At 39.4% G+C, this 10,092-nt stretch overlaps 1 protein-coding gene across 1 annotated transcript; it reads left to right on the forward strand.

The window, feature by feature from the left end:
• Positions 1–907: 907 nt before the first annotated feature.
• On the forward strand, positions 908–4,985 carry LOC146547986 (protein CNPPD1-like). Its single transcript, XM_085265189.1, has 8 exons — positions 908–1,297; positions 1,790–1,892; positions 2,177–2,258; positions 2,362–2,482; positions 2,605–2,733; positions 2,827–2,888; positions 3,012–3,129; positions 3,987–4,985. The coding sequence occupies exons 1-8, from the start codon at positions 1,235–1,237 to the stop codon at positions 4,629–4,631; spliced, it is 1,323 nt and encodes a 440-aa protein (XP_085121315.1). The 5' UTR covers positions 908–1,234; the 3' UTR covers positions 4,632–4,985.
• Positions 4,986–10,092: the final 5,107 nt, after the last annotated feature.

The following is a 10,092-nucleotide window of genomic DNA, read 5'->3' on the forward strand; positions in this document are numbered from 1 at the left end:
TGATCATATAGTTCTGCCTCGACTCTGGAGCAATAATATGACCTGAGGCATATGAAAGGGAACTCAGCCTTGACACTACATCTTAGTGCACTGAGATACTAATGGAACCTTGTGAATGATTTGTGGATAAGAATAGATTACATGCATGCCATCAGGGATTTAGTTTTTTTTTGTTATTTTAAGTTTTTGTTTGCTGAATTTGTGTTCTTTAAAGTGACACTAGTCTTTTAGAAAAGCGTATTTGCACATTGAGGCTTTAGGTCATCAGCTAGGCAGAAGATAAAGCAGGATAGAAGAGCTGGTAATGCATTGATGTACATCTCCATTTATTAAGGAAATAAAACAACGGGCACTTATCATCAGTGTTTCCTGTGACACTGATTAAAAATAAATATTTTATTTTCTTTAATGATGACATAGCAATAGCATTATTTATATGTGCCTGTGCTGAATTAACAAGTGAAAATATCTGAATTAAGATGTCTTAAAATCAAATGTCTATGCAGTAACAGATGTTTAATTATTAAGTAAGAACAGCCATACACTTCTAAGTAAGTTAATGTGCTGTCTTGTATCTACCTCACGAAGTATGTTGTTCATAGTTATAGTTTTGTGGAACTATTTCATATTCATATTACATTTCATTGTGTACACATGAGCAATAAATGATATGTTTTCCACTTTTTTGGTTTTTTTAATTAAAACAATTTCCTGTCCATTTTAGATTTTTTTTTTAATATTAAGGTGGTAGTATATCACATTACTGATAGATTCAGGAAATTATTATTATGGGCTGGACTGTGTGTTATAATGAATTAACTGAGTTGTATATCTTTGGTAAGTCATGCCATACCATGTGAATTTTTTGCAACTGATGGCTTGATGTCAGTGAATTCTGCTCCGTTACAATAACAACAATTCAAGTTTCTGAGGCTGTGGTTTCATCGAAGGGTTAAATGGGCCATATATACTCAAAAAATTGAAATAAAATAGGACGAAATGGAAGAAAAACTTTTGACCTGCATTTAACTTTCGTGTAACAGCGGCAGACTGCGCCCCCTGGAGTCCCAGCATCTGTATGTGCCCGGAAAGAGAGGGAAACAGCTGGAGGTTTCAGCTGTCACCGTCTGTGTCCCTCAGTCAGGGCGTTGCAAGCTTTACCAAACAGGAGGGAGCCAGGCCAAGTTGTCCTTTTCTCATTATTTGGCGGACTAATGTTTAACCTGTCGTAGATATGGATTTCGACGCTTTATTTAACGAGAATACATTTCAGTTCTCGGATTTCCAAGAGTTCACGGTAAGTTGTTGAGCTAACACCACGCTAGCTAAGGCTAGGCGCTTTAGCTAGCGTTAGCTGACTTATGCGAGTAAACTTTGAAGCTCCTGTCCCAAAATATTGGCCGAGTAGGCGAAGACAGATGCTTTACTCTTCTGTGTGATACGTATTCACCTGTACAAATAGTCTTACCATGTGTAAATCTTAAAAACCTTAAGGTAAGCAAGCGTCCGTTGATAGCATAATGCTAGTGGTAGCTGTTATTTTAGACTTCCGCCGACGAGCTGCGGGCCAGCCCAAGCCTAGCAGCAGTTATGGTAAACAAGAGCTACTCTCTGCTGTTAGCATTTTAGCATTGGTTTAAATATGCTAAGCTTGTTTTTTTAATTTTTTGTATCATTTTTAATTGTTTTATTTTTCTTTGTTGATATCGCCTAGCAGCTTAAGTTCACCCAACAGTTTCCATAATAGTCAAGCTAATATACCTAATTTGGGATTTTGTGTTTCGTATAGTTTCTTCCTGGACACCAGAAATTGACCGAAAGAGTGAGAAAGCGATTATATTATGGCCTGGACAATGATGTTTCTTTAGATGCCCTTTCCTGCCCTGTTACAGGTAAGCAAAGCGTCTACTGTCACTTAAAGCTTTAGCCAAATTTATTATACATATAAAGTTTTTGGCTCTGCTTTAGAAGTAATCTGTTCCGGATGAATTCTTCTTTCTGACTTATTATAAGACAGTTTAATGTTGTTGTTAATATTATTTCAGGTGCTTAAAGCATAGTTTGTATGTTAAACAATGTCTTTTTTAAATGATCAGAACCACTGATAAAAGAGGGTTATAAAAATCACACTTGGAGCCCGCTTTCTTTTTGACTTTTTCTGACTTTCTGCTTTCAGATATTGCCGTCGAAATCTTCCAAAAGTCTGCCCCAAGCCCAATACGAAAGCTCCAGAAGAAGTATGCTGCCCATGTTGCCAGGTTTGTGCTGTACTAAGTAAAGGTAGACAGATATTATTCATTCTTTTAGAAATGGGCGATTGTCCCTAAATCATGTCCCTAAAACAATTTGTTTTTGTTTCAGGGAGGCCTGCATTTCTCCGTGTGCCATGATGCTGGCTCTTGTTTACATAGAAAGGCTTAGACATAGAAACCCTGAATACCTCCAAAAGATCTCCTCCTCTGACCTCTTCTTGATCTCCATGGTATGTTTTTAGGGTTCAGATGTCATTCTAAGTGAGATTTTGTTATGATTTATTATTTTTTTAAGCCAGCATAATGTCGAGATAGTGCCATGAAATACTGTAAACTTTTATTCATGCTTTAGATGGTTGCCAGCAAGTACCTGTATGATGAAGGTGAAGAAGAGGAGGTGTTCAATGATGAATGGGGAGCAGCTGGGAAGTTGGATGTCAAAACTGTCAACAACCTGGAGATGAACTTCTTGAACGCCATTGTAAGTGATTGTGTGTGCGTGTGTAAATAAGGTGTGCCTGCACGAACATTTGCTTCAAATGATGTGTCCAAACCTTCCTGTCATATCTTCAAGGAGTGGAGCCTCTTCGCTGACCCGAATGACTTCTTTGATTTACTAAGTCAACTGGAGACCAGGTTTGTTGTAACTCAACACTAAAATCCAGCATTTACAAGAATTTACATTTAGCCTACAAAACACAACAGGATTGATTAAAGCCTTTCATTTCAAATATATCTGTTTGTGATGTGTATTTCCAGCATTGCAGAGCGGCAGGGGATGAAACGCGGCTGGTTCAGCTACACTGACCTCTGTGTGCTGCTAGAGCACTCTGTATGGAGTCAAGCCCTCACAGCCATCTACCAGCACTTTACTAAGGTAGGAAGAGGACACATATTTTTACAACGTTAATATTTAGCCTTTATATTTAAGTGCTTTTTTAATTGATCCATTTTATAGTTTTACAACCAAGCAAAGTGCACAAAGTATTGAAGGAGACCTTTTATGCCCATTTCCAGTTCCATATTTTCTCTTCCTCGAAGGGAAGGAAGTACATATTAGGATCAGTTTGTTTGTTTGTCTGTCCCGGTTGTTTTTTTTTCCCCAAGGTCAACTTTAATATAACGCATTACTCATTATGGTTTCTCTGAGCTGTTTTTTCCCCCCAAAGTTAAAGGGCATGGAGAGAGCTCTTTAACACACTTTTTATTTTTTCAATACAATGCCCTGCGATGTCACAATGATCCCATAACAGGCTGACGTATTACAATAAAAACATCATAAAACATCAAAGTTTTAGTATAGCCCTTGCTCTTTAGGGGGCAAAAGCTATTTGGATATTTTTTACCTTCTTATGGGCCATCATGTGGGCACTCAGTCAATTTCTTGTCTGAAATAAGCCATCAGTTTGCTGTCCCTTAAATCCACTCTTTGTCTGATTGGCTGCACCTCTCAAACAAATGGTTTGAAGAAAAGGTAGGTGGGGCTTCGTTGAGCTGTGTGCCTGAGCTGACGAATATCTTTCTTTGCCATTGTAGACATCCAAGAGTACCGTCTCTTTTGGTTCATAGTGAATATACATAGGTTGACCTCATTATTTAAACTTTGAGCCTATTAAATATCAGCGTTCTTCATTGTAGCAGTGTATATGTGACAGAAAATAAAGAAAACATAATGGGTTTTCCTTAATGCAGTTCTGCGTTTCATCATAAGACTTCATCTCAATTCATTTTCAGGTATCCTGTATGCTTGGCCTGGTCTATCTAACCAGTGTGGCTGGCCTTATTGCCACCAGTGCTGTGATTCACCAGCTCAGTCTCTCTAGAGGAGGCCAGTCTCTTCTTCCACCAGATGAGATCAGCCTGACCCACTTTTTGGCTTCCAACCTGAGTCCAGAAACCTCTTCCTCAGCCCGCCGCCTCCCTTGTTGTGTTCTGGCCAACAAGAGTGTTAACCGTCAGACTGGCTCACCTGGAAGCAGGCAACACCACAGTCAAAGGCCTCCATTATCTTCCACACAAACATCTGTATTGTGTCTCTGGGGTTCCCTGCTTGCCTCGATGGGTCATATACATCCTGAAACGAAACCTGATGTGGAAGCCTCCCAGACCTGGTCTCCTGTGTCCTTCATCTGTCCTGGCTGTCTCGCAACACTCCCTCCTCTTGCTTGCGGGCTTCGAAACACCTCATCAGTCCTCCCTCACAGCCCCTTTGAAAACCATCAGCCTCATTTGTCGTGGTTCTCCTCCAGCCTCCTCGGTGCTACCAAGCCAAGTGTGGACTCTCATCTAGATATTTTTCCTCCTGTACAGCTGCGACCTTGCCACCCAAAGTCTATGCTGCCAGTTGACAAAGTCCAAGCTCTGCTTATGCCTGGCTAGAAATGGCAGAGCTTTTCATCCTGTAGTAATGGACTCTGGAAATGAAACCAGCATTGTTTTTGTCACTCATCTACTGCTTCAAGGCTTGTTTTGTTTTTGTTTTTTTGTTTTTTTACATTTCCAGATCTAGAATACAGGAGAAAAGACGAGAGGAGTTGGGCACTTTTCCAAGAGGTTCACAGGGAGGAAATTTCTATATAGTTAAATACTGCAGGGTAAATTTGATTCAATTCAAATACCACAATGCTTGATTAATCACAAGTGTTGTAAAGTTTGGTTCATTTAATTCTCTGCAGCAACTAAATTCACATTATCACCCTTCTGTTTTAAGAGTTCGCCACTGTCGCTTGCTGTTGTAGGCTTTTGAATTGAATGTGTTCCGAGTTGCTGTGTCACAGCGGTAATTTTTAAAGTGGACATGAACCACTATATGTGTAAAGGCTAATTTACATGATGGAGTCCTGCTCTCAACAACTGACATGGATGTAATACTGTCTGTTAAGCTGGATTTACGAATTAAGTGAAGTTAAAGTTTATAAAACATGTTTAGCGCCATCTTGTGTCAATATAGACCGTGATATCGTCGGGTTGGTTGCAGTAAAAAAGACTTACATTAGTTTATGTTAGTTGACTAATAACTGAACCAATAACTCAGGGGAAAACAGGGTCACTAAAACTAAAAATCGGTTTGGGGGTTACTTTTGTGCTGCCACTGGCTGCAACAATGAGTTTCATGCTAACAAATCGACTCCACTGTCACTCTCTGTCTCTTAAGCAGTAAGTGGTTTTAGGTAGTTTGGCTAGCTGCACGCAAAACAGGAAACTCCACCTGTTAGTCGTTATGTTTTGGTTTCTGATGCATTTTATAAATGAGAACAGTGTGGAGGAGAGCCTGTTTGAATCACCAGACTGACAAACTGGAGTCCAACACAACAGCTTTTTCTCACCAAGCTGTGCAATCAGCTGACAAAGCAGATGTTTGCAAGATGTGATCAGCGCTGTTTTATCTAATAAAATGTCCTGTCTTTTCCCAAGCACAGTTAAACAGTTTATATCACAGGTTACATCCACATTACAATCTCCTTCACTTACTTTTCCTCACTTGTAAGATTTTAAAAAATGCATAAAATAACGCTGATCACATCAGCTGATTGTGCAGCTTGGTACACACGACCAGACGAGGAAAAATCAGAGTTTCTGACTTCCGGTCGTCGGTCTGCTGAAACACCCTCCAGCTGACTCAAACAGGCTCTCCTCCACACTATTCTCGTTTATAAAGAGCTTTAAAAACCTGCCCTTACAGCTAGCAGGTGGATTTTCCCATTCGGTGCAGCTAGCCAAACAACAACGAGCCATTTACATCTTAAGAGATGGAGAGTTAAAGTAGAAAGTATAGCCTCATTTCTAACATAAATCTCATTGTTACAGCCAGGGGCAGCACAAAAGTGATCCCCTTAAACTGATTTTTATTTTAAGTGTCCTTATTTTCCCCTTAATTACTGTTTCTGTTACCAATTAGCTTACATGAACTACAGTGACACAACGTTCTGTACTCACACAAGATGGCGCTAAACATATTCTAAAAACTTTCAATTTGGGCACTTTTTTTTTAAAGCCAGTTTCACAGACAGAGTTAAATCTACGTCAGTTTTTGAGAGCAGGGCTCAATGGTGTAAATTAGCTTTTATATATGTAGTGTTTCATGTCCACGTTAAGCTGTTCACATTTGGCAGGTTAATGAATGTGTGTGGTGGTTACCAAGCATATATGAAAGTTGAAAGTTTCATAGTAAGTTGTTTTATTTTTTTAATAAAGAAGGGACTTAAACCAGGCTAAATTTTCTTATTCATCATTCGTTTCGTGTAGCCATATACCTTTCTTTGATGCAGCTTGAGGATTGCAATAGACACTGGTCATTCACATACACATACTGTTGGCACTGATAGCTAGTTATAAAATCCGGTTGTCTTCTAGGTTGAGAACGTTCCACATCATGGAAGAGAAATGGTTGGACAGGAGACCAGACAGTTGAAACCGTGTCTTTGTGTTACTGTCACATGCCACACCGTTTCCACATATTCTGGTTATGGTGGCTGATTTTTGTCTTTTTTCTGTTTTACCAGATGTGATATGGCAACAAAATATAATACTTACGTCACTTTCCTGTAACAGGGTCTTAGCCAGGTGGAACACCTTTGTAAAGGATGTGTTCCTGTGATTTCATGCAGTCTCTAGCTTTTTTTTGTTTGCATGTAATGTCTTAAAGGAAAATGTCAACCTTCCTTTGTTGCGGGAGATTTGCACTTTTTGGCTCCATTTTCATTGATGTAGAACATCATCTTGCATTGTTACTGCATTATTGTCATGTTTTCAACACCAGAGGGGAAATGGTTATTTTTATCTACACCGCTACAAATCTACATTTCCTTTGTAATTGAACCTTTAACAAATTGATCTGAATTTTGAATTTGATACACTTTGGATCGTGAACCCCTTAAATTTTGTACATGTTATAAAATGCAAATAATGTAAAATGTGTAGCAAAAAAAGAATAAAGACCGCATTTGTTTGAGATACTTTGTATATAATTCTATGTCAACATACAATGAAGCCACGCTGAATCTCAGTAAATGTGAAACAGTATGTTTGTTGTATGTTTGAACTTTTAACCTTTAAATGAGAGAAAACAGACTAAACCACTTCTGACCAATGTCCCAAGCATTAAATAAGGGCACCAAACTCAAGGAATTAACAAATGTTGTATCTAGACATAACAGACAACTTGAGTCACTTTGTTTGCAGCCTACTGCAAAAACACACTATTTATTCCCATTTCTTCTTACAGATATTAAATAGGGGTGCAACGATATTCGTATTGATATTGAACCGTTCGATACAGTGGCTTTCGGTTCGGTATGCATATGTATCGAACAATACAACATTTGTAATTTCTTTTATCAATTTTCCTTCTGACGATGCTGTCTGTGTTGAGCGCTCAGTGAATCTGTGTTCGACTACTCCGCCTAGGCTGCACTGTCGAGCGCAGATCCACTGAGCGCTCAACACAGACAGCATAGTCAGAAGGAAGAGCGCAGGGCAAGCTAGCGAGACAGAAGTTAAGCTCTACTTGCAACAGGCAAATTGAACCTCATTCAGATCTGGCGTTTGGAATTATTTTGGTTTTCATGTGACGTATGACCCTGAAGGTAAGCGAGTCATGGACTAAAGTAAAACAGTATGTTGGATGTGCCATGCAATGCTCAATTACATTGGTGTGAACTAGTGTGTTAGAGCAGTTAGCTCGTTAACGTGTTGGCCGTCCAGCCCCATGCACGGAGTGATCGGTGGTAGCTCGTTAACGGAGATTTGCCATGTTGTGGCGTTAAGGTCATTTCAACGAGATTAACCTGAAAGCACTAGCGGGAACACAACGAATATGACTGCACATTTACGCCGACATCATCCTAGTGCAAAGACAAGTGGAAGCAGACAAAAAAAAAGCAAGCATGCTACTAACTTTAGCCGAGTCATTTAGACAGCTGTTAGCACATGATTCTCCTTATGCTGCTGAGAATATAGCCCAGAAGAAGCGGATAGTATAGCTTTATTTTGAAAGAGCCATTTCTCTGTAATAAACTCTTTTCCAAAGATGAGTGATTCCTCAATCAGATACAGGGCTTGCAATATCGCTAGCCCGACGTCCTGGAGCTAGCGATTTTTTTCAGTCGGGCTACCAAAATCTTTCTCTTCCCTGCCCGTCGGGCTATTGTAGGAAAAATATATGTCAATGCTTTTGCATTCTTTCAGAAATGTAGCTGGGTAATTATGTCATTGGCATCGGTGAGCCACTGTCAATATGTGACATATTGAAGTCGCGTTTGAATTTGCGCTTGTTTTTTTGCTTTCACTTTGCAATCGTGCGAACTGTGTATAGAGAGCGACAGCACTGATCTGTGAGTGATGATAATTTGTGCACCAATTCCTCTGACATCGTCTTATTAATCGTTAGCTTACTATGCAAACATGACAAGTGAAATCTCCCGCAGCAAGCTTAAACATGTGAGAGGTTGATCGCGCAGAGAATCGCTGAGCTTATGTGAGTGAGCGTGTAAAAGCATTTCAGTTCTGCTGAGCCAAATAAGACAGGTCAGGGTGAAGAAGTGACAGCCAAAGAAAAGCTTACCACAAAACGGAGAAGTTATGACAAATCAGACTATAAGGCAAAAAGAAAGTGCAGCTTTATGGTTTCATGGACAAAAGAATTTCTGTGGCTGCGATATGACGAGCTAAATAACCAGGGCTGCACATAAGTGGTCTGCAGGTGCGCATTCGCTGTCAAAATAAAAAACACGCACAAGGGTTAGGGTTAAATTTAAAAACTGTACTTTTGAGTTAAAATATATATTTATAATTTTAATAAATGACAAATTAAAAATGCATGAACATTTTTTGTATCGAAAAAATATCGAACCGTGACACCAAAGTATCGAACCGAACCGAACCGTGAATTTTGTGTATCGTTGCACCCCTAGTATTAAATGGTATTTTGGGGTAATTCCCAAAGAGCTCTTACCTGAAATGTCTTGGCAGGGGGTGCAGTGTATCCTTAAAAATTTGAGGAAACTTGACAAGTGAAGGGGAACAAATTTGATTTTTCAATTATTTATTTATTTTTTGTTCAACTCATCCTCAGTATTTATGGAGGAGGTCAGGAAAGAGGTATAACAGTTAGTATCTATAGCCATGTGCAGAACACTCTGTCATGGTTTGGGGCTGCATTACAGCCAGTGGTGTTGGATATGTGGTGAAAATTGATGGAACATATTTTAATCCACCGTGCAATACCATCTGAAAAGTGTCTGATTGGCAGTGGGTTCATTTATCACAAACACACTGCCAATGCAGTAAAAGCGTACCTGGGTAGGAAAACACACGGATAAATTCGCCTACCTAGACCTCGGACCTCAACATTATTGAAGTAGCGTGGGATCATGTTGACAGAGAACAGAAGAAAAGGCAGAAACAATCAAAGAAGAGTTTTGAATGTCCTTCAAGAATCCTGGTGAATTATTCTAAAGACATGACAAGAACGCTGCCTAAGAGAGTTCAGACTGAATAAACGGTAGTCTAATACTGACCAAATATTGACTTTCGAGCTTCTTAGAATTGTACAAACTATTTTTGCCTTATATTCTGTATTTCCATATATATATATAAGTATGTTTGTATATCACACTTTCCTGGCAAAATATGAAGAAATGAGGGTTTATGGGATTGCACTAAGTGATCCCATAACAGTTGAAAAGCTATTCCATGTTTTTAAGGGCCAGGATAAACGTTTTGGATGAGCATTTTTACAGAGGGGGAAAACAGATGTCTGGTTTTGGTTGAATATGGGATGTCCCTCCCCCCTGACTCTATGCCAAGCTTCTCTTACCCCTCCCCTACACTCCTGGCTTGA

This window comes from Mchenga conophoros, linkage group LG23 (assembly GCF_057382185.1).
Source record: "Mchenga conophoros isolate Kocher_MC1m ecotype Shallow Benthic linkage group LG23, M_conophoros_male_GT1.1, whole genome shotgun sequence".
NCBI classification, from domain to species: Eukaryota; Metazoa; Chordata; class Actinopteri; order Cichliformes; family Cichlidae; genus Mchenga; species Mchenga conophoros.

Excerpts from the sequence above, each read along its gene's own strand:
- LOC146547986 (XM_085265189.1), top strand. The coding sequence starts at position 1,235 with ATGGATTTCGACGCTTTATTTAACGAGAATACATTTCAGTTCTCGGAT. Across the intron at positions 2,483-2,604 it reads ACCTCTTCTTGATCTCCATG|ATGGTTGCCAGCAAGTACCT; the intron begins GTATGTTTTTAG and ends TTCATGCTTTAG. Across the intron at positions 3,130-3,986 it reads TCTACCAGCACTTTACTAAG|GTATCCTGTATGCTTGGCCT; the intron begins GTAGGAAGAGGA and ends ATTCATTTTCAG.